At 55.1% G+C, this 24396-nt stretch overlaps 1 protein-coding gene and 1 pseudogene across 1 annotated transcript; both read right to left on the reverse strand.

The window, feature by feature from the left end:
• Positions 1 to 599: 599 nt before the first annotated feature.
• On the reverse strand, positions 600 to 15232 carry LOC120393568 (annotated as a pseudogene).
• Positions 15233 to 22407: 7175 nt separating this feature from the next.
• Positions 22408 to 23346, reverse strand: LOC120393592 (olfactory receptor 5V1-like). The gene has a single exon (XM_039518222.1). The coding sequence runs from the start codon at positions 23344 to 23346 to the stop codon at positions 22408 to 22410; it is 939 nt and encodes a 312-aa protein (XP_039374156.1).
• Positions 23347 to 24396: the final 1050 nt, after the last annotated feature.

Genomic DNA, 24396 nt, shown 5'->3' on the forward strand with positions numbered 1-24396 from the left:
TGGATCACATGCCCCCAAAGCCAGACGCTGGTAGCAGCCTCTGTGCGCCCCGATCGCTGGCAGAGGGGTGACCGGAGAGGGAGGGGGAGGGGCTGTGCTTTGGGTCCCAGGCAGGGGAGGTAGGAATGGCTGAAGCTGGTAGATAACGGAGCCTGACTCTCCCCCTACCCATTGGGGGCAGGGTGGCCATGGGGCACAAAGGGTGACAACCCTAGACGCTGTGTCAGAGGGAGGGAGCTTGGCCTGCCCCCTGCCCTCACAGCCAAGCAGCCTGGGGGTCCCGGCCCCTCTCCCGGCCCTCCCCCAAGAACTGACACCGCAGCCAGGAGTAGGGGGGAAGGTGCCTTGTTGAGAAAAGCAGGTGGAGCTGGGGGCAGCTGTTGTGTATTTGGTTGTCATGGGTTTTGTTACTATGGCAACTGAGTTAGACTATTAAGGGATAGCTCAGCCGGTTTCAACCTGCTGAGTGAGCTCTCTGTCTCTGTAAAGAAAATGGAGGTTTTGGTTAGCTGTCTGCTCTCTGGCCTCAAGTGATTGCTTCCTACACCGGCTGTCCCAAGGATACAACAGCAGCGAGCTGTGGGGGGCAGAGTCTCTGGGGGGAGGGGGCTGCTTCTAGGCCTCTGCGGGGGCCTTATGGTCGAGGGTTTGGACGTCATCCAGGAAGCGCCTGGGGGTCAGGATGTGACTGGAACCTGGGGGGGGAAACAGGTGGTTTGTAGTGGTGGGCACAGTGGGGCAGGCATCAGTCTGGCATCACCATCACCCCCATCCTTGCAGCTGGACCCTGCTCTAGTGCAGGGAGGGAGGGGCTGTCTCCTGCCCCCCCCCCCCCGTAGCCTGGCACTGCACCCCTCGTACCGCTATACCCTGCATGGCCAGGCAAGAATCCACCCGCTGACAGTGTTCCTCACCCTTGGGTCTTAGAGGGGTGTGTGCAGGGGGTGAGCCATATCCCCATGGGTGTTCCGGGGGGTGTCTGACTGGGCCCCCACACATGGTCCCTGGGCAAGGAGAGTCCTGGGGAGCCAGAGGCCAGGAGATCAGGTGGCTAGATACAGGCCATGTGGGGCTGCGGGCAGGTGGGGCCAGCACATCTGTTCCCAGGCCCCCCCGGGTGCGGGAGGACAGAGGGTGGCATGGGCGCCCTGTGGGTGCTGGACAGGCAGTTCTAGGGTCTCCCCCTCCAACAGTCCCTGACCTGGGCATTCCAGCCACCCTCCCCCCAGGACTCGCCCCACTCACCGATCACCACCTCCCACTTGCCCTCGCTGGCCTGGGTCACTTCGTAGGCGCAGTGCATCTCAGACATGGACACCCCACCCAGCACGTAGATGATGAGGCGCTGGCCCGTCGGGTTCTCGGCCGCTGGCTTGTTCTTGTGCCAGTGCCCGGAGTGGGGGCAGGGGGGGGAGAGGGGCAGTGTGGAGACCAGGGGCTCGCTGAGGGAATGCCAGGCGGAGGGGTAGGCACTGCCCGAAGCAGGTGCTGGGGGGAGAGGGGGGCAGTGTGGAGACCAGGGGCTCGCTGAGGGATGCCAGATGGAAGGGCAGGACCCCGAGGAGGCTGGGGGGCAGGCCCTGCCCAAGGCCGTGGGACAGGAGACCCAAAGCCGGCAAGAGGGAGTAGGGGAGGGTGGCACCTGCCCTGGGCTGGGGGTGCTGTCTGAAGCTGGGCCAGTCCCTTTCCTCCATCCTGGGCCCTGGGGTGCTGAGGGGCTGCTGGGGGGCGGGAGACATGCTGAGAGGGGTCCAGGGCTCCAGGATCTTGGGCACCCCCTCCCCTGTAGAGGGCCAGGTCCTGGCCACACACTACCAGACCCAGAGGCTCCTACACACTGTGGGGGGGGGGATGTCAGGGCTCTGCCCCCCACAGCCCAGCCAGGCTCAGCCTTACCTGACAGCAGCCTGGGAGCTGGTGGAAGGGACCGGGTTTGAGAAGAAGGGCCACAGCTCCCTGTCCAGTCTGTCCTCAGTGATGTCCTGGGGGGTGGGGGGAGGACAGGTCAGAAGGCGCAAAGCAGCAGGAACCTCGGACATGGGAGCCAAGCCAGGCCCCACTGGGGGGCAGGGCCTGGGAAGGCTCCTCACTGAATGACTGACAGTCTCTGGGGGAGCAGCTGGGGCCCCCTTTCTGGGGAGGCACATGGGGAGCCAGCAAAGAGCACATGGACTTCTCCAGTGATGCCCCCCCATCTCCCTCAGCTGCTCAGTGCCCTGCTGTGAACTTCCCATCCCTCCATTGTTATGGGGAGGGCAGAGACCTCCTGCAGCTAGATCCAGGGCCCCTCATTTGCGGGGGGAGGCAGGGGGCTGCCCTCAGTGCCCCTCCCTGCTGCGGGTAGATCCAGGCCCTGCCTCTTGCCCCATGAGGTGTGTCCCAGCCACGCAGGGGACCCAGGCTATGATACAGCCGAATGCCACGTAATAGGGGCTTTTACATTAATCCGCTGCATTGACTTGTACAGGGAAGCTTAAGGCCTGACGAGCTGTGGCTGGTGCGGGGTGGGGTGGGGCCAGCACCCCTGATTGGATTAGCCATGGGATTGAGGCTACCACAACTGCCTGCCCCAAAATCCCACAGGAGGAACCATCACAGCGCTGGAGCAGGGGCCTGGGAGCCTCCCGCCTGTGATCTGCCAGGGACAGGAGCTCGGGCAGCGCGGTTAATTCTTGGCCTGAAGGCTGAAGGCAACTAAGTGTGCCCCCCACCCCCTTGAGGAGTGCCCCACAGGGGAGGACAATGGGGGCTTAGCCCACAGCAAGAGTGGGGGGAAGGAGCGACCATGTCACCTCTCACAAGCTAAGCAGGTTTGGGCCAGGCAGTGCTTGGATAGGAGACCTCTAAGGAAAAGCCACAGGGTCCCAGGGGGTGCTAGTGAGTCAGCAGAGGGTGCTCTATGACCCCTATATCAGCTGCCCATGCCCCACCCCAGAGGTGGCAGCGCCTCAGCACCAGGTAAGACAACTCCCCAACACTCGTATCTATGATTTAAGACCCCTAAGGATGGCAGCAGGAGACGACTTTCTGATGAGCCCCTCACATGGCTAGAACCATGCGCAGATACAAAAATGTGGATGTGCATCAGCCTGCAATCCACTAGCCGTCTTTGACCTGTCTCTGCATCCTCACCTGCAGCAGCAAGCCCTCACAAGGGCTAGTGAGGGGGGTGGGGAGAAGGGCTCTTGCAGGGAAGAGGCAATGCTGAGGGGGGAAGAGCCAGCGCGAGGGCAGTATCTTGAGGAGAAGGGGCAGTGCTGAGGGGGTGGGGGCTGGGGGGGTCTCATCACATGCTGCTCCTGGGGGGGTCACGAGCGAAGGTACATGGCAGCAGCAGAGCATGTTGCATCACGGAGGGGTGAGGCACTGGGGCCCCGCCTGCGCCAATCCCAAATCCTGCTGCCCAGGAGCTGATGGGGACACTGGTGCTGCTCAGCGTGGCAAGGCGAGTGGGTGCCGGCCAGCCCCAACTTTGACCTGTCGCCCAGCCACTGGCTGCTGGCTGGCGGCCCCGAGTGCACTGCACCCCCTGGGCTGCCTGAGCCGGACACCGCGGTCAGGCGCTGCTGGGGAGTAGAGCCCAGCCCGGTTGTATCTGCAGCCGATCCACTATCTGCAGAAATGGTGCACGGATATGCTGGGCTCTACACATGGCTGACCCCAAACCAACCCCACCCCCTTGGGCCCAGCCTGCCAGGTGTGACCCCCACCCCCAAGGCCAGGAAGCAGATGGCCCGGTACCTCCATGATGTCCTTGAGCCTGGGGGTCCAGCGGGAGAGCGGGTAGGTGGACTCTAGCCGCACCTTCCTCTCGGGTTGCAGCTGCCCGCTCTGGGGGAGGAAGGGAGAGGGGGTGAGAGGCAGCAGGGAGGGGGTGTGGGATGGGAACGGGGGCAGACAGGGAGAGCGCGGCCTATCTGAGTCACTCCAGCCGGGCTGGCAGGGGAGAGGCAGAGAAAAGAACAGAATGGATCACTGAGCGAGAGAGACAGGAGGGGAGAGAGAGTGATGGGAGAACAGAGCCGCTTCCCCCAATTTGCTGCATGGCCACCCCATGCAGTGGTCACCAGCTCCAGCTCCCTGGCGATCTGAGGTCCTGACCCCCAGGGTCCTCTGCAGGGGCAGAAGGGGTCACCCCAGATGGGGAGTAACTCAGGGGTCACCCTCATATGGGGAGGGCGTCACCCCACTGTACATGGGCAGAGGCCACCTCTGTGCTGGGAGTAGGTCACTGCCATAGGGGGACACCCCCAGGATGGCCTGGGCTCCCCTGTGCAGCACAGATCTGCCCCCTGGCATGGGTACAGCTGCTGGCCCCTGGCCCCAGTCCCTTACCCCACGCCTGAGGGAGGTGCCCAGGAACTCTATGTTGCAGATGGTGTCGCTGTGCTGCTGGATGCTGGATCATCTGGCTGAGGATCTCCTGGCTCACACCTGCATGGGGAGAGACAGGTCAGCGCTAGCACCCCTGGGACGCACCCACAGCCCAGGTATATTCAGTCCGGGGCCCCAGCAGTCCTAGTTCCTCGATCAAATCCTGAGATCCTGCTCTTCCCACCCCTCTCAGAGCTGGGGGTAGAACCCAGGAGTCCTGGCACCCAGCACCATCTGCTCTAACCCACTGGATCCCAGACAGTTAATGATCGAATTCAGGTTCTTGCTGCTCCTGCCTCCGCAGGTTCTCTCGGGCGCTGGGGGCAGGGGTCTCTCTAGCTCCCCCCGGCAGTGCAGTGGGAGCCCCACTCCCCCGATCTGGGCTCCCCCTTCTGTGGCCAGTCAGGTGCAGTGTCAGAGCCATGGTCTGGCTCTTTAATGTTGTGAGGCCTTGAGCTGGAGGGAGGGCAACCCCCCCAAACCATTTACTGCTGCTTAGTGCAGAGGGGGAGGCCTGGCAACTCCACAGCACCCCCTGGCCAGGAAACTGGGCAGCCAGAGGAGCCACATGAGGGCACCTGGCCTGGGCAATGGGTGCAGGGGCAGTGCCTGAGCAGGGTTACAGGAAGGGCCCCGGAGCAGGGCCCTGCCCCACTGAGCCAGCATGGGGCAGGAACCGATGGGGGATGAGGGACTGTGCCAATGTCAGGGGCAGGGAGGTTCCCCAGGCCCTGGTGAGCTGGGGGAAGGGGCTGGATGCAGCAAGAAGCAGGGAGCTGGTCCAGGGAGGACACAAGGGGTGGGCAGGGAACTGGTCGCAGGGGGCTCAGAGGCAGAACATGGTGTCTGAACAGCCTGCAGGAAGGGAGGGTTGTTTCCCCTCCCTGCAGAGAACGGGCCGGGGGGCTGCCCTGGGTGTGTGTCTCCATCCCCCCTCCCTGCAGAGAACGGGCTGGGGGGCTGCTCCAGGTGTGCGTCTCCATCCCCCCTCCCTTAACAGAACAGGCCAGGGGGAGGCTCAGGGTGTGCCTCTCCATCCCTCCTCCCTGCAGAGAATGGGCTGGGGGGAGCGTGGAGGGTGGACACTGCTGGGAAGGCAGCCGCAGGGAGCAAAGGCCGCACTGGCTGGCTCGCAGGCACCGAGAGGTGGGCAGAGGGGAGACAGGGCCGTAGAGCCAGGCTGGACACAGGCCCCGGGAAGCGGCTGGCCAGGAGGCGCCCTGCATGGCTGGGGGGTGTGCCAGTCTGAGCAGTGCTACTCCTCGCAGCCGCACACAGGGCCGGCTCTAGACCCCAGCGCGCCAAGCGCGCGCGTGGGGCAGCATTTTGCCGGCAGGGCGGCAGGCGGCTCCGGCGGACCTTCCGCAGTCATGCCTGTGGAGGGTCCGTTGGTCCCGCGGCTCGGGTGGACCCCCCGCAGGCATGACTGCAAGAGAACACCAGGAGCCGTGGGACCGGCGCCCGGCAGTGCGCCCCCTGCTGCGTGCCGCCCTGCTTGGGGCGGCCAAATTCTTAGAGCCGCCCCTGGCCGCACAGACTGGGCACTGCCTCCAGGGGCGTCCCCTGCAGCAGCAGGCCCCCCAGTGCTGCCCCCTGCAGGCCTGTGGTGTTACCGTTCTTCAGGAAGATGAAGAGCAGGATGACACGGATCTTGTCATAGGCCTGCACGCTGGGGTCCAGCAGGACGGGCATGATGATCTCCATGGGGTCCTCGATCATCTCCCCATCCCTGTCCGTCCCCATGGCCAGGTCCTGGGGGACAAGGGGGGCAAACACACAAGGCCCAGGTCAGGCTGCTCCGCTTCCTCCCGCCCCTGCAGGAATGGTTTGATAGGATAACGTGATTTAGTCAATAGGTCAATAACGTGCGACCACTGGTAATTAGTACCGAGGGTCAATGTTGGGATATTGAAAGTCTTTTTCCTGAGTGTCTGGCTGGAGAGTCTTGCCCGCATGCTCGGGGTTCAGCTGATCGCCATATTTGGGGTCGGGAAGGAATTTTCCTTCAGGGTAGATTGGCAGTGGCCCTGGAGGTTTTTCTCCTTCCTCCGCAGCATGGGGCAGGGGTCGCTTGCTGGAGGATTATCTGCTACTTGAAGTCTTGAAATCAGGATTTGGGGACTTCAACAGCTGAGTCAAGGGAGAGAATTATTTCAGGAGTGGGTGGGTCAGCTTTTGTGGCCTGCATCTTGCAGGAGGTCAGACTAGATGATCATAATGGTCCCTTTTGATCTTAAGTTCTATGATTCTATGCAGCGGGATGGGGGTCAAGAGGGCCCCACAGACCACAGCTCGCCTACCCCGTGTGCCAAGGCCCCCTTCTCCCTGGGGCAGCTCCCCCTGGGGTGAGCAACAGGCCCCCAGGGAGTAACCCAAGCCCCATGTCCCCCTTCTGCACCCCCGGTGCTGCATGGTGGGGCTGGCCCTAGCTCCATCGAGCCTGGGGGTCTGAGCAGGGGCGGCTCTAGGCACCAGCGGGCCAAGCGCCCGCTTGGGGCGGCATCCTGGGGAGGGCGGCATTTGGCCCCGGTGGAGCTCCCGCCGGCATGCCTGCGGCAGGTCCACCGGAGCCCGGGACGAGCGGACCTGCCGCAGTCATGCCTGCGGCGGGTCCCGTCTTCCCGCGGCTCCGGTTGAGCTCCCGCCGGCATGACTGCGGCAGGTCCGCTCGTCCCGGGCTCCGGTGGACCTGCCGCAGGCATGCCGGCGGGAGCTCCACCGGAGCCAAATGCCGGTGGAGAAATATGCCGCCCTCCCCAGGATGCCGGAGCCGCGGGAAGAGGGGACCCGCCGCGGGACTGGGGAAGGGCGGCGCAGCGCTCCGCGCTGCTTGGGGCAGCCTACTTTGTAGAGCCGCCCCTGGGTCTGAGACCCCTCTCTCCGGGCTGAGTCATGAGCCAGACTCTGCCCCCGAGCTGCCTTCTGCCCACAGACCCACCTGCTCCACGCTGCACAGGTTCTCCACCGATCCTTTGAAGTGCCGCATGCAGTGCTCAGCCAGGTTCAGGTGTGTGGAGTACTGCGGGGAGAGACCAGGGCACGGGGGAGTTTACCACATCACTGGCTGGTCCAGAGCACCTGCACCCCCCAACCCCCAAGGAGGGCCTCGGCCAGAGGGGCAGCCCCAACCGGCTGTATAAGGCAAGTATATAGGGCTTGTTTTGCCCAGCACTGAGGTGCAGCCACCTCTGGGATGGAGCGGGGCAGCTGGAGGGGAGGATCAGGAGGGAACCTGGGGGGGAAATGGCTCTGCCTGAAGGGACAGGTCAGCAGCTCTCATCAGGCAGTAAGGCAGTCCCATCACTGGGGCAGGGCTCCTGTCTAGATCTGGACAGAGCCCCCCAGAGTGCCCTGCCCCCCAGAGAGTCCCTACTGTCCCTCACCAGCCCTACAGAGCACCCTGCCCCCCCATCAGCCCCACTGCATGCCCTGCCCCCCCCCCCCAAAAACCCCCACCCCGATTACCATGTTCAGCGCTTTGAGGGACTCGGGCATCTTCTTCAGCATCTGGGACAGGTCCTTGATGTTGGCCTGGTGGGAGGCGGTGGTGAGATCCTGGCCCCTCCCAGTGCACGGAGCCCCCTGCAGGGCAGAGCCCTCGCCTGGGGACAGCCACAGCAGCCCAGCCACGCATGCCAGGGCCAGGGCGGGTCACTCAGGCCAGCTGGAATAAGCCGGGAGCCCCGCAACGCAAGTGCCCCCCGGGGTGTAAAGCGGCAGGAGGCCGGGGAGATGCCAGCGCTGGCTCTCTGCAGCTCTCCCTGCGCGGCCCCGATCCTGCTGTCTGACCTCGCCCCATGGGCCTCCGCCCTCCCCCACCATGGGGAGTTCCAGAGCTCTGGCTGGGGGACAGGGGGCTCCACATACACCTCTTAGCCCTTTATAGGCAAACCCTGGGAGCAACGGGACAGCCTCCCCCCCAACCGCCAGCCCCTCCTGGTGCAGCAGGGCAACCTCTCCTCCCCATCAGTGGCACTGGGATGGGTTCCCCCGTCCTGGACTCCCCAATTGCCCCCTCCCCAGCCCCCACCGCACCTTATCCGTGGTTAGCCTCTTGCTCTCAGAGAAGGTGTGCAGCAGCTCCGTCACCTTCCTGCAGCAGGGAGAGGGGTCAGACTGGAGCCAGGCACTGCCTTGGAGGGAGGGGGTGCCCTGTCCTATGCTACAGGGGATGGAGCCCCCGCCCCACAGGCACCAGAGTTCTCTGCCTCGAGAGCCTCAGACGGGATGGGGGGCACTCTTCTTAAGTTACCCCAAGGCAGAGAGTTCAGAGGACATCTGGGGGCTCCTGGCATCCTGCTGGGGGGGGGGGAATGTGGGCAGCAGCAGGCCCAGCAGGAGGTCGGTGAGGGACTCACTCAAGGGGGCTGTGAGGTGCATGGGGAGATCCTGGGAAGTGTCCAGGGGGATCCCTGAGAGGAGATGCAGACGGTGGCTCTGGAAGAGAGCGCTCAGGGGTCCTTTGGGGAGAGGGGCTGGGTCCAGGAGGTCTCAGCACTCAAAAAGGAGCATGTCTGAGGGACGGGCCCCAGCACTGGGTGGGAGGGGGAGGGGGAATCCTGGCAGTGAGCAGGAGAGGAGTGTGTTGCGGGGGGGGGTGTCCCTGCACTGCGTGAGAGAGGAGTGTATCCAAGGGGGGGTGCGGTTCCAGCACGGGGTGGGAAGGGAAGGGGAGGATGGGGGAAGAGGGGAAAAGAAGGGGAGGGGTGTGTCAATGGGGTGGAAGTTCCTGGCACTAGGTGGGAGAGCTGTGTTCCAGAGGGGAGGTCCCGGCATTGGGCGGGGAGGGGAGCGGTGTGCCGAAGGGGGAGGGATAACGGGTCCTGGCATTGGGTGGGGCACGGAGTGGTGTATCCAGAGGGCGATGGGTTCTGGCCCTGGGTGGGGCACGGAGGGGCATGTCTGGGGGATAGGCGGGGCACAGAGGGGCGTGTCAGGGGCAGGGCTGAGCGCGCTCACTTGGAGACGTCAGCGATGTGCATGTGGCGTAGCTGCACCCAGAGTTCGTCATCTTCATCCAGCAGCGCCTCCTTCTCCTGCGAGTCGCTGGTCCCCGTCGTCTCGTACCTGCAGGGGAGGGGAGACTGGGTCAGGCTGCGGCACCCCTCCCCCAAGCCTGGGGGCTGCGGAGCGGTGCAGGTGCCTGGGTCACATCCCCCCCAGCCCGCCTCAGGAGGAGTGCGGGGCGCCCCCTGCTGGCAGCCAGGCCCTACTTGTAGGTGTCGTTCTCAATGCTGAGCAGGCCGTAGGCCATGGCCTGGTAGGTGAGCTCGTGCAGCAGTGGGGACACCAGGTCGAAGCTCCGGTCCACAATCAGCAGCTGAGAACGGGCTTTGTCGGGGCCCCGGGGCAAAGGAGAGAGAGACCCGTCACCCCCTGCTCCAGCAGATGGGTCCTGGCCTGGCTCACACGGCACAATCCAATGGGTCCTGGTGGCCTGAAATTTCACCACCCGCCCTCTCTGCGGCCCAGCCCCCAACCCCAGGGGGAAGCCAAGAGACACCCTGCAAGCTAGCTGGGATGTGCCCTGGGGTCCTGCCCTGACCGGCAGGGAGAGCTCCCCACCCAGCTCTGCTGCAACGCCCCCTGCAGGGACAGGCCACCTGCCTCTTGTGCTAATAGCAATGCCCCCCTCCCCCAAGCACACTCTCTGCTTGTGCCTCTCCACCAATGGGAGCATGTCCCTTACAAGGCAGCCCCCCGACTGCCCCCTGCCCCATATGCTGCGTGGGGGCGGGGGGAACTACACCAGAAGGCCCTGGCTAGTCTATCGTTAACCAACACCAGGCCCAGAGACTCTTTGATACAAGGTCCCAGAGGGGGACAATGGGACGTTATCCCGATGCCCCACCTTGCATCTGAACTGGGACCCCATGTGAGGCTCTAGCTCCCCACTCCCAGCCTGGGTGGCCTCCCAGCATCCAGTTGGACAGAGACCACTCAAATGGTCAGCAGCTCAGCCCCACATCATGGGCGGGCTGGCCCAGCCCCTGCTCCCTGCCTGATCAGCATGCACTGCCCTCTTGGTGCAGCAGGTGGCGATAGGAGACCAGCCCTGCGCTCCCATGGCAGACGGCTCTGAAACCAGCTCCAGCAGCCCCAGTGGAACCCAAGCCCACCCAGGAGCACCTCGGCAAGGGGCTGCGTCTGCTCTTCGCTGGGTAGCACAGACAGTCGGGGTGGGGGGGGAACGTACAGCCCCTGACGCTTCCCCAACTGTCCCACCTCAGAACGTGGCCCGATTTTCAGCCACACTTGGAAGCAGAACCTCGGACCAGCCACCACCCGCCTGCCTGGCAGGTCTCCACAGCCTCTGAGTAAACACATTGAGGCTGACGGGGAAGCGCCTCTCTTGGAGGAGTATCTGGCCCCCACCACTGTAGCACTATCATTGCTTCATCCTGCCTCCCCCCAAACCATGCACGTGGGGCTGGGCAGCACTGTCACCCCATTGCAGAGGGGGATGGAGGCCCTGAGAGGCTGGGTGACTCACCCAAGGTCACACAGGGAGTCTGTGGCAGAGCAGGGACATGAACCCAGAGCTGGCGCCATCATTCCTCTCCAGACCTACCCAGCCTGGGTGGGTTGCTATGCCCAGTTGCCCCCCCCCCCCGCCGACTCTGCTCACACCTTTGCCAGTTTGACTCTTCTGGAGGCATCCCTGGGTCACCCCACCTTGCCCAGAGCAGAGGGGGGGTTAGTGAACTGCCTGTGCCAGCTACTCCTCAGGGCTGGCAGCTGGAAAACATCAAGGCAAGAGGGACTAGTGCAGACAAGGCCCCAGGGCACCGTGACCGGGGGCTGGGTGGCTTTGGAGACCTGACTGCTAGAGGCCATGCTACAAGAGACCCTGGGGTTCTGCGCCAGCTGGCAAGGCGGGAGCACACTGGACTGGCCAGCCAGGATTGTCCTGCATGGAGCAAGGGCTTGAGTCAGCACTCCCGGCCCTGGGGTGGGCGAGCTGTCTGGATTCTATTGAAGGGGGCTGGGCAGTCAGGACTCCTGGCTCCTATTCCTGCCTCTGCCACCTACTCCTGGCACGCTGCTCCATGCCTCAGTTTCCCCCAGATAACATGGGGATAGTGCTTACACCTGTGCCAGGGAGGCTTGGCAAGAGTCTCAGGAATATCCCTGGGGGGACTCACAGGAGTAAGAGCAGCAGGGTGTGCACGGAGCAGGACTTTGTCCTCCCCAGCACCGCCCAGCTCCTGAGAATAGCACAGATCAGACAGGGGCTGCAGGCTGGAGCCAGCTGTGCTGCAGCAAGTAGCTCCAGTGGTTAACAAACATGCTGTCAATCCCTTCCCTGTGTAGACGGTTTGGGCAGCCAGGTGTGTGCCAGGCTCCCCTCTGGAGGCAGGCCTGTGCTGCCAGCTGTGAGTTAGAGAGCATCTGTGCCATGGCAGGCAGCTATCCCAGAGGGCCCCCCCCGGCCGAGACTGGTATCATTATCCCCATTTTACAGATGGGGAAACTGAGGCACAAATAGGCGAGGTGACTTGCCCAAGGTCACCCAGCTGGGAATAGAATCCCCCTCTCCCGGCCCAGTCCAGGGCTCTATCCACTAGGCAACACTGCCTCAGTGGATGGGAAAGTAGAGAGGAAAGGCGCTCATGGATCCACAAGGTCAGTGCCAGGACCCCAGCTGGGGAAGTCTCTGGGATGAAGCCCTTTGCTGTGCCAGACCCCAACAGGTCTATCTCTTCCTCCAGGACAGGCCACACGGCCTCCCCATCTCCTGAGACTGAACCGTTGGGCTTCACCCCGGGAGCCCTACCCAGCGAGTCCAGCTGAGCCAGACCCTGGTACAGACCCGTCCACTCCGCAGGGCCCGACGCCCCTCGGCCCAGGTGACAGGGCCACTCCCCCAGCGTTGTCAGAACAGTCGGTTTCTTAGGCACCTGGACCCCAGCCCCGGCAGCCCAGCCCACTGAAGGTTAAAGCAAGAGGCCGTTCTGGTCATCCCAGAGCCCGGCCGTGCTGCAGCGAAACCTGTTTTCAGGCTCCGGGTCTCTCGCTCACGGCCTGTCTACATGTAAACCACTGCAGCTGCGCCGCTTGGTCAGTTCTCAGGTGAGAGCTCCCAGCTTCCCCCACTTATCCCCCAGTTCAAACCTTCCCAACTCTGTGTTCTCGAGCTGGGGGCCCTGCTCCGATTCCCTGCTGGAAGCATCCAGCCAGGCGCCATTGGAGCCGGCACAGTCTTTCTGGCTCCCAGGCTGATCTGGGTCCGATTCTCTTCATTTCACCAAGTTAGGGAGGTGACCAACCCCCAGCCATGACTCTTACTGTCCCTGAGAGTCCTTCCCCCCCATGCCCTGCCAGAGAAGCCATGAAACAAATAGGGGAAACTGAGGCACGCATCAGCTTCATAAAAGATATTACAAACATTCCCAGTTGGTCACAGGTGCACAGTCTCCCAGCAGCTCGGCAAAGGCTGGAAGCAAGAGCAGAAGCAACAGGAGGGAGAGATCTGGGCAGGTCTTGGATTTTATATCACTTTGCTTCTCCTAGGGGGACAGGAGGCACTGGGTTTCCTGTGCGAGAATCCAAGGCAGGGTGGGTTTGCAGCTCCCCTCTGCTGGGGGTGGGACGGGGACGGCAGGAGCTGGGGGGAGCCCACAGGCCAGGGCTGACTTGTGGCTAAGGCTTAGGAGAGCTGGGTTCTAATCCTGCTCTGGCAGACTCTCTACATGCCTCAGTTTCCCCATCTGTAACACAGGCCACCCTGCCTCCCCTGGGAGGCTGAATTCATTAGTGAGGTTCCGATACCGTGGGGATGGGTGTAGGAGCACACACAGACAGGAGTGTCCAGGTGTGGAAGAGGCTCCGTGTGCAAAGCTTAGTTCTGTGACCAAACTGCCCTGTTTATAAACAGAGAGATTGTGCTGGGCACTCACTTCCCCAGGCGGTGCCTCAGTTTCCCCATCTGTACAGAGGAGATAAGGACACTGGCCTTTGTAGAGCACTTTGAGATCTGCCCACGGCCAGTGTTAGAGAAGGGCTGGGGCCATTAGTCCCCACACAGGGAATGCTATTGTTCTGCCAACCCCTCAGGATCTCCAAGGAGGTCTAGACCCCACCCCTCCCCCAGCCAGGATCTCCAAGCAGGTTTGAAATCACTCCTCCTTCCTTCTACTTCTCATGTGCTCCCCCCGCGGCTCTGTCCCAGGGCGAGGGCATGGCCGGCACAGCTCACTCACCTCTCCCATGCTGGGCTTCTATTCCTTGAACACCTTGAGTTTGGCCAGCACAGTGCGAGCCAGGTGGAAGTTCTCTTCATGGTCCCTGCAGCAAAGACAAACCCTATGGGTCAGAAACCTCTCCTCCCGCAGGGGCACACACACTTCCTGCAGGAGATGACCAGGTACCCTTCTCCCTCTGGGCACACTCACTTCCTGTAGCGGATGGCCGGGTATCTCCCCGGCACACTCACTTCCTATAGGGGATAGCTAGGTACCCCTTCCCCCGGCGCACTCACTTCCTGAAGCAGATAGCTGGGTTCCCCTTGTCACAGTGTGGGGGAGACAAGGCCCTGCACCCCCAGCTTCCTGCGACTCACCATGACTCTCAGCCAGCCAGTAAAACAGGTTTGTTTAGATGACAGCAACACAGTCCAAGACAGGTCTTTCAGATACAGACAACAGGACCCCCTCAGTCAGTTCCATCTTGGGGGCGCCAGGGAGGCCAGAGCCCTGGCTAGGCTCCCCTCCATTTTCCCAGCCAGCTCCAAACTGAAACTCCCTCCAGCCCTCTCACCCAGCCTCCCCCACACTCCTCCTCCAGCCTTTGTCCATTTCCTGGGTAAAGGTGTCACCTGGCTCCCACCCCCCTCCTGGTTCTCAGGTTACATGCTCAGGTATCTGGCCTCAAGGAAAGTCTCCCATCCCCAATGCAGACAGTCCCAGCAAAAGTCCCCTGCAACCTGCCCAGGTCAATACTCCCCTCTCCCTGCTGCGTCACAGGCACCCACGCAGTATTCAGAGAAAACATTAAGAACATTCCCACTTCGTCACACCCCTTCCCCCGGCACACTCACTTCCGGTAGCGGATGGCTGGATACTCCTCCAGGGTTTCACACAACATGGCAATCTGCTCTGCCAACATCTCCTGCTCCTTGTTCTTTTCCAAGGCTCGGTAGGGGTTGAACCAGATGTGGAAGGTCTGTGGCCTGTCCAGGGAGTACACCTGGGGGGCGAGGGGAGCAGAGATCAGACCCTGGTGCCAACCGCTCACAGCCAGGCCAGCTGTGTCCCATACCACGCCCCTAAGATGCGCTGTTGGACCAGACCAGCCTGGCAGAGCCATAGCGAGCCCCTAGTGAGGGAGATCCCTTTGCCAGAGCCACTCCTGTTGTGGCAGAGGGACAGCGGCCCAGAGATTCACGCACCAGCCTGGGATGAAGACTCCCCGGCTTCAGGTCCTTACTGAGCTGCAGACTCCCAGGTGCCCTCGGGGTGTGTCTCTGCCCTGGAGAAGTCAATGTTGGGGGAGGGGGCTTGGCCACGCTTCTAGTCTGGTGAAAGCCCCAGTGTAGCCACGGGCAAACCTGGCATCAACACGTGCCTGCCGCTGTCGCTTATTTCACCGGCCAAACAGAACGAGCCATTGGGGCAAACGTGCTTGGACACCAATAAAACAGTATTGGCCATGAAGGGTTCGCTGGCGCAACGGGACGGGTGAACCAGCAAAGCCTCCTGACGGACACTCAGCTTATACCTGCCAGAGCTTCTCTTGGCACAGCTGGCACCAGTACCCCAGGTGAAATAAGCTACAGTGACGAAAGGACTGCTTTGCCTACCCAGCATCTACCCAGGGGCTCTGCCACCACATCTACCCAGGGGCTCTGCCACCACATCTACCCAGGGGCTCTGCCACCACAGCTGCATCAGTTACAGGGGGGGATTTTTGCTCTCATGTCCCCATGACAAACTCAGACCAACAAAGCTTTTGTGTGTAGACCAGGCTCATGTTGCTCTGTGCCTCAGTTTCCCCATCAATGCATTTGGGATTGACAACACAGCCCTCCCCTCAGGGGCGTGAGGGGGGAAATCCAATGACGACACAAGGAGGGGATGGGGCGGTTGGGCAAAGGGCAGGCGTGTGGAGTATCGGGCTGTCTTGCAGGCCTGGTATAAACCATCAGTAAGAGCTGGTAAAGCCGGGGAGGCAGGGCCTTCCTCCCCCAGACATCTAAGCCAGTGATTCCACGTCTCACAGGGTGTGAGTAGCCGGCTAGTCCCTGCTGCCCTGTGCTGGCGATAAACCCAGGGCCCTAGAAGGGAAAGGTTCCCCCCACCTGCCCAGCCACGTTGAACACTAAGGGTGGGGTGTCGTACGTCACCGTCTGCCCCGCAGCCCGGCTCCTCCAAAGCCCGGCCACCCCTCACCTGGCTCTCGTTCAGCAAACTAGTTCAGCAAAAGGTGCCATGGAAGGTGGCTACAGAAAGCCCGTGTCACACTGGTCATCATCAGCATTGTGAGATGTATGGATAATATGTGAGGAATTATGTATATACACTGAAAATTATGTTCTTTATTTATGGCTTGTGAGTTGGGACCGGTCACCAGAAGTCAATAAACAAGTTTTATTTATCAGTCTGAATACATGTAGTAAATTGAGTATTGTATGAGTCACAATGGACTCCCTTTTTTACAGCTGAGTGAATTGCCAATGAAGGGATTGTAACATCTTCCGAGAGAGGGAGTTTTATAAACCAGCAGGAGAGAGATGGCAATAAATTTTTGGACTCACTCCTCATCCTTCACCTACAGAATATGTCTACAGTAAATGCTGGTAGGAGAACAACTTTTGCTGAGCTAAACTTCATAGACAGGAGGATATCATGTTATAGCTGAGTTGAGACACTAACATGTGTTGATGTTTTATTGTCTATGTAACCCTTTCTTTGTAATACTTCTGCTGGCTACCATTTGAATCTCAGGTCTTCCTTAAATAAATTTCTATTTGCTTTCCCTCTGATCCAAGTTCTGTGTGTTAAAAGCAGAGCTGGGGTTGTCAGGGACTCGAACCCTGACAGCGAAGTTCGTTGTCTGACCGCAGTGAGACAGGCAACATCAGCAAGGTCCGATCAAAAGCTCTTTATTGACAAGTGCACGCATCAATAGAGAGCAGCTCGGCTCCAGAGAGAACCCGCCCCCTTTACAGCTTAGTATTAGCCTATATAAACAGTTTTATTACGGCATAGATCATTCACTTGAGCAACCCACCCCCCTTTGTCTAACAACTAGAAATTAGACACCTTTTAATATATACGCATGCCTAGTCTCTACAGCATTGAATGGTTAATATTTTAACAAGCGCCAAAAGTTAGGAATGTAAGGGAGTTAAAAACACACCGAACACTAAACCAGGGAGTTAGAGTCAGAAGTGTGGGATAGTGTTTCTTATCAGTTCTTCAAACACTGTTCCTAACACAACACAGCTGGTACCAGCCCCTCACTTATCTCACTCTTTCCCAGGGCTTTGTGAGACAATGCTGCTTTTCAGTATTTTTCCACTCTGGGATTACCCAGAAACCTCTGTTAGCCTGACTTCAGTCAGGTTGGCATAACTAGTTTTGTGCTACATCTTTATTCAGGCCTAACAGGGTGTCCCGTTCCTTCAGGAATAGAAGATTTCTCAAAAGGAAATCGATAACACAGCACCCTTAATCTATGGCATCACAACCTGGTTCATCATAATAACTGGATCTTCTTGCTATCCACAAACATGATCAAATAGCCACCCCACGAACTCCATACACCTTTACAGTGTTGATGTGATTGAAGAGGTGCAGGCTTCAAACCACAAACCCAGGTTAGATATTGCAGTGTTATCTCTTATCAAGATTATCCCTAGTAATAGCTTTTAATAAATTATCCTCAGTAAGAGCTAGGCCCTATAAATAGACTGTGAATTTCCTCTATAAATGTTTTTTTGGGGCCACCTCTCCACTAACGTCAGGCCCACAGAATTCCCATTGGTGCTCTAGGCAGAGGAAAACTCTTTGAGATGTTCTCAAAACCAATCCAATATTCCAAAACCTCAAGGTCCCTGAAACCCTTCACATTCCAGAGACCCTGACCCTCGGATCACTGCCTCAACCCTGTATTCAGAGTCTGTGTAAAATCAATATCAATAGGATTAGTGGAAATTGGATGCTGATTGGAAATTTTCCAATGGAACAACATTCCATCAAGAACATGTTTGATTCATTAAACTCAAAGGTTTCCATTGGGACAGTGTTCTTTTCAGTGAAATTTAGGTTGTGAATACATATAATTTTAACAAATAAATTAAAAAAGAAATAAAATTATATAGACCTACAGATAATAATATAAATGAAAAGGATATACAATCAAAATATTAAACATTCTAAAATTATAAAAGAAATAGAAGTAAAATACAATATAAAAAAGTAAAATAAACTAAACCAAAAGGACATAAATTAAAATAAGAAAAAACACTATAAAATTATAAAATAAAAATAAAATTAACTGTAAAAACATAAAAATAAAACAAAACCAAAGACTATAGCATCAAAGTAATAAATATAAAATGTAATAAAAATAATATAATGATATTTAAAACAAAATGTATATAAGAAAATATTTATAAAATTGAAAATTAAATATATATATATATATATATAAAAAATAGAAATAGTAACAAATGGAAGTGAAATGTGCCGGATGAGAGTCCCTGGGGACCTGTGCTCCTACATCACAGGTCAGGTGATCAATGCCAGGTGCTTCAGAGGGAATGAAGAGAACAGGTCAATTATTGAGTGATCCATCCTCTATCATTCAAAAGCAGTCAGGGGTTTATGGAAACCCAGAGCATGGAGTTGCATCCCTGCCCATCCTGGCTAATAGCCATTGATGGACATATCCTCCATGAATGTATCTAGTTCTTTTTTTAACCCTGTTATAGTCTTGGCCTTCACAACATCCTCTGGTGAGGCGTTCCACAGGTTGATTGTGCATTTTGTGAAAAATACTTCCTTTTGTTTGTTTTAAATCTGCTGCCTATTAATTTCATTTGGTGACCCCTAGTTCTTGTGAACCTCCTACACCTTCTACAATACTAATATTTATTTTTTTTCAGATGGGCGACCAAAACTGCCTTCAGTATTCAAGGTGTGGCTGTACCATGGATTTGTATAGTGGCATTATGATATTTTATGTCTTATTATATACCCCTTTCTTAATGATTCCCAACTTTTTCAAGGTGTGGCTGTACCATGGATTTGTATAGTGGCATTATGATATTTTATGTCTTATTATATACCCCTTTCTTAATGATTCCCAACTTTTTGTTAGCTTTTTTGACTACTGCTACACATTAAGTGGATGTTTTCAAAGAACGATCCACAATGACTCCAAGATCTCTTTCTTGTGTGGTAACAGCTAATTTAGACCCCATCATTTTGTATGTATAGCTGGGGTTATGTTTTCCAATGTGCATTACTTGTCACTTATCAACACTGAATTTCATTGGACATTTTTTGCCCAGTCAACCAGCTTTTTGAGATCCTTTTGTAGCTCCTCACAGTCTGCCTGGGACTTCACTATCTTGAGTAGTTTTGTATTATCTGAAAATTTTGCCATCTCACTTTTTACCCCTTTTTTTCAGATCATTTATATATATGTTGAACCACACTGGTCCCAGTACAGACCCTTGGGGGACACCATTATTTACTTTTCTCCATTCTGAAAACTGACCATTTATTCCTACCCTTTGTTTCCTATCTTTAAACCAATTACTGATCCATGAGAGGACCTTCCTTCTTATCCCATGACATCTTACTTTGCTTAAGAGCCTTTGGTGAGGGACCTTGTCCCATATTGAGTCTTCCCCAACAAATCTTGTTCAACTATTTGTCTGACAATTCTGTTCTTTACTATAGTTTCAACCAATTTTTCTGGTACTGAAGTTTGGCTTACAGGCCTGTAATTGCCAGGATCACCTCTGGAGCCCTTTTTAAAAATTGGCATCACATTTGCTATCCTCCAGTTATCTGGTACAGAAGCTGATTTAAATGATAAGTTACAGACTACAGTTAGTTTGATACTGCAACCTGGGACAGTTCCTCTGATTTGTCACCTAAGGTATGGGATTCTCCCTCCCATCCTCTGCAGTGATGACCAATGCAAAGGATTTATTTAGTTTCTCCACAGCAGTCTTATCTTCCTGGAGTGCTCCTTTAGCACCTCAGTCATCCTTCCAGTGGCCCCACTGGTTGTTGGGCAGGCTTCCTGCTTATGATGTACTTAATTTTTTTTTTGGCTGTTAGTTTTTGTGTCCTTAGCTAGTTGGCAATCAGTTAGTCCCTGATTATGTGAGTAAGAACAGCCTAGGCAAACATCTGAACAAGAGAATGCTGGATGCCACCTCAGAGGCCCATCTCCAGCCATGGCCATCCCTGATGCTTCAGAGGAAGGAGACAAAAAAACACCTCTCCTAATATACATTGCTGGTGGGTGATCCCCTTCCTGACCCAAAACCCTGAAGCATGAACTTTAGGAACCTAAGACATAAACCAGAAGTGATCCCCATGGCTACTGAGCCCTTCTCCCCCCTCACCACCACAAGAAATACACTCATACATTTATCCATCTCTCTCTTAAAACTAATTAAGTTGTGTCCCCTTACAGCTCCTGTTGGAAGGCTGTTCCAAAACAGCACCCCTCTGATGGTGAGAAATCTTCTTTTCATTTACAGCCTGAATTTGTTCATGGCCATTTATGTCCACTTATTTTTGTTCCAACAAAGAGACAGAATTAGGAAGAGGAGCTCCGGCATAACTTGTATCCCAGCACTTAGGGGTCTTATCTGGGATGAGAGAGACCCCCGCTTCAAGTGTCTGATGAGGACAAATCATTTAAACAGGTATCTGCCCCCGCCCATGTGCGTTCCTGACCCCTGGGGTCATGGGATGTCCTGATGTGGGTCTCTCTCTCAATCTCTCCTGTTGAAGCCTGGGTCCCTTTGTGAATCTAACCCCAACTGGGGATCAAATCTATTGGTTCTGTCATAATGTTGCATATGGGTCACAAATGTGCGTGCCAATATCAGGTCAGACTGTCATAAGCCAGCAGACACTCCCTAAACTGGTGATATACTATCATTTTATTTAACCAAGCCAGCAATAAATATGTGCTCACCATGAAGCCCCAGACAGTCCTCTTAGACACTAGGTTTCTATTAGCACCCAGATAAACTGGACTTCTGTGATGAAAGGTTATTAATACCGAAATCACCACACATTATGTCACTTACCCCCAGGAGGGGGTGGCAGGCAGCTCTGCGTACTGCCGCCCCTGCAGCTCCCATTGGCTGCAGTGCCCAGCCAATGGGAATTGTGTTGCTAGCACTCAGGGCACAGGGGGACAGGGTGCAGAAGTGCCTGCTGAGCCTCTGCCTAGGAGCAGTCAGGACAGGTGGCTGCTGGGGAGCCACTTGAGGTAAGTGGTTCCTGGATCCGACATGCCATACCCCTTCCCATGTCCCAATCCCTTGCCCCGAGCCCCCTCCTGCACCCAAACTCCCTTCCAGAGCCCGTGCCCCAACCCCCCTCACTGGCCCAACCCCCTGCCGGCCCCCTCCAACCAGATTATAAACTGGAATTTCAATGAAAATCATAAATGCTGGTTTATAGAGCTTTCCAGTTGGTGATGTGCCAGATAAAACAGCTTTTACTGTACATCCTTTTGGTCTAGAGTTAATGAAGTATAATGCACATCAACAAGTTGATCAGTCAAGACAATAGCACTAACATGTCCCTTTAATCTATACCTACACGTGAATTGGGTCAAATGTACCACAACCTTTTAGCATTTATTTGGTCTTCATACCCGAGTGAATTACCCTGTTGCTCCAGACTGATCCTGAGCCTGAGCTTCTCTGCCAGGGTCACAGGCTCCAGTAGAGCTATAGCTGATTTACATATTCTGGGGATCTGGCCAATTGACTTCAATGGATCAATGCTGATTTAGAGCAGTGGAAGACTTGGCCCGAAGTGTCAGTCATCTACCTGAGCTGAGAATGTCCCAAACATTGTTCAAGGCTAATTCCCCACTCTGGCACTTCAAGTGCAGAAGGTGGGGCCCGCAAGAATTCTAAAATTAATACCGGCCACTCCAGACCTGTATTAAACTCCCAAGGTTACAGCTTCTCTCTGATCTTGGATTGGTTGATGCTGCCACCACCCAAGTGCAGAACCCCTTTGAAAGCCCAGGAAGGCCCACTTGGGAATTCCTTCCTGTTTGGTACCCTCAAGCCCTTTCACACACCCATCCAGGGAAGAACTGAGAAAGAAAAAAAAAGGAAATCAGCTGTTGCCACCAGCTAATTAAACAACATGTGCACAAACCTAAGACACAAAAATTCAATTCTGTTCTTAAAAAAGGTATATTTTATTTATTTTTTTTAAAAAAAGGAAAGAAAATACATCTGGGAATTCAGCTATTGCATGATTTTAAAAGAGCAATTACAAGGATTAAGCACCGAGAATAGCTTTCTTGAGGTCTAGCTTAAAATTTTACGAGCAAACCAAAAACACCGTGGTTAGCACACAGAGGAATCCACAAGCCATCAAGAAATAAAAGGGATAAAACTAATCACGTCTTCCTAGACATTTCCTAATCGACTTACATATCTGGTGTTTAAATGAGTAGTTTCTAGGTATGATATTGATGATTTTTTCATACCTGGCCCAAGTTTTTCACAGCATAAATCTGCCCTGTCCGCCTCTCTCCAGGAGAATTACAACAGACAGACCAAAGGGGAGTTGTTTTTCAATTTTAAAAAGTTCTAGCCTTCCCAATGGCTCTTTTGGCCAGGTGCCCACTCACTTCCTTTTACCTATGCATAGCAGTGAGACTTCTTAATCCTTTACGGGTAGAGCAATTAGAGAATAGCTTCTAAGAGGGATTTTATAGCTACTGGTTGGCTGGGTATCCATAAAAGGGAACTCCCCCTCCCTTCATTTATCGCAACACTAGTTACCCACAGTTCTATGTTCAACATTACTTGAGAAACTTGAATTTCCCCAATAAATTCCTTAGAGCTGTTTTCACCTCCTCATTTTTCAGGCTGTAGATGATGGGGTTTAGCATGGGAGTCAAGATGCTGTACTGGATGGAGACCATTTCATCCACAGCCACAGAGGAGACTGATCTGGACTTTGTGTACTGGATGAAAGCTGCCAGGTACAACAAACCAACCACAATCAGGTGGGAGCTGCATGTGGAGAAGGCTTTTCGCTTGCCCTGCACAGAGGGCATCCTCAGGATGGTGGAGATGATGTGAATGTAGGAGATCAGGGTGAGGAGGAAGGAGATCGCTCCAAGTATCACAGCAGAAGTGAGAAGCACCACTTGATTGGTGAAGGTATCAGTGCAGGACAGTTGTAATAGGGGAGGGAGCTCGCAGTTGAAATGGCGGATTTGATTGGGCCCACAGAAATGCAACTTAAAGGTGAAAACTGTGTTAAGCAGGGCATTTAAAAACCCTACGGTCCATGCCCCACTCACCAGCTGAACACAGATCTCTTTGCTCATCATCTCCATGTAATGCAATGAGTCACAGATGGCAGCGTAGCGGTCATAAGCCATTGCTGAAAGCATGAAAACTTCTGTACCAGCTAAGAGGATAAAGAAGAACATCTGGGTAATGCAGCCATTGACTGAAATAATTTTGTGCTTTGCTAGGAAGTTCATCAACATTGTAGGCACTGTGATGGAGGAATAGCAGATATCAACAAAGGATAAATGGAAGAGGAAGAAGTACATGGGGGTGTGAAGGTGAGAGTCAGTTCTTATCACCAGCATGATCAGTATGTTCCCAACCAGAGTAACCAGGTAAATAACTAAAAACACCAAGAAGAGGAAAATCTGCACCTGTGGATCACTGGAAAGTCCCAGCAGAATAAATTCAGTCACTTTGGTTTGATTTTCCATTAGCATTTATTTAGGATATCTTTGATCTGGAAGACCAGAAAAAAATTAAATTAACACTTCTCATAAAAGTAAATTGCAACATGTGCACATCCTCAGACAAGTAGCATGCATGTAAAGAGAGCCCTATTCCCGCCCATAAAAGGTGTGTTTTAAACAGAGTAAATTGAAAGAGAGAGAGAGAGGCTGGATGGAATTTGTGTTTTTTAAATTGACAATATGGGCTGGATACACAAAAGGACTTGGGCATCTAACTGCCCCTTTCGATGCCTAAATCCCAGCATCAGGTCCCACCGGTATTCACAAATACCATGCTCAGCTGTGACTAAGGGACAGTCTGCTGTGGGACTCCCTCAGCCTCTCCTCTTGACCCTGTTCCGCTGTGGATACCTAATAAAAGAGGCAGTGCAGCAGAGTTACTGGATCCTTGGACTTCTGCATCTGGGGTGAGGGTTCTAACCACAAGGCTGTGAAGGTATTCCCACGCTCGCTCTTCAATCTGGTCATATGACTTCAACAGAGCTACAACTGAGTTAGACCAGCATGGGGTCTGGAAGATTGACTCCAACGGTGCTATGGACAATTTGCAATAGCTGGGCAACTGGCCAAATCTATAAAAATAATCTTTCTCTATTACATTTTGTCAGTTGTTCTAGACAATTTTATTGAAAACACTCTTTAATATCTGTAGTGTATGTTTGGAGTCACATCTATTAAAATCATCAGGATTTTTCAAGAAGAAGAAATGAATGGGGCCAGCAAACATTCTCTCAGCACTGTGACATAAATTTGAAAAGAGAGGCCTGATAGAAATTAATGGGACTGTTGTTCGTAAGTCATTTAAACTCCGACTCAATGGAACTTTTGACTCATTATTCTGCAAGTCTGAATATCAGGCTTTACATATAGAAGAGAATCTATCCTGCCCCCATGGATGTCAGTGGTTATTTTAACATTAGTTTTCAATGGAAATGGGAATGACGCCAATGCTTTCTCTAATGTCCCATCTGTTTTTTCTCCCCATATGACCTTAGAGAGAAAATCGCCATGTCTTCATTA

Source organism: Mauremys reevesii, unplaced genomic scaffold (genome assembly GCF_016161935.1).
Source record: "Mauremys reevesii isolate NIE-2019 unplaced genomic scaffold, ASM1616193v1 Contig24, whole genome shotgun sequence".
Classification (NCBI taxonomy): Eukaryota; Metazoa; Chordata; order Testudines; family Geoemydidae; genus Mauremys; species Mauremys reevesii.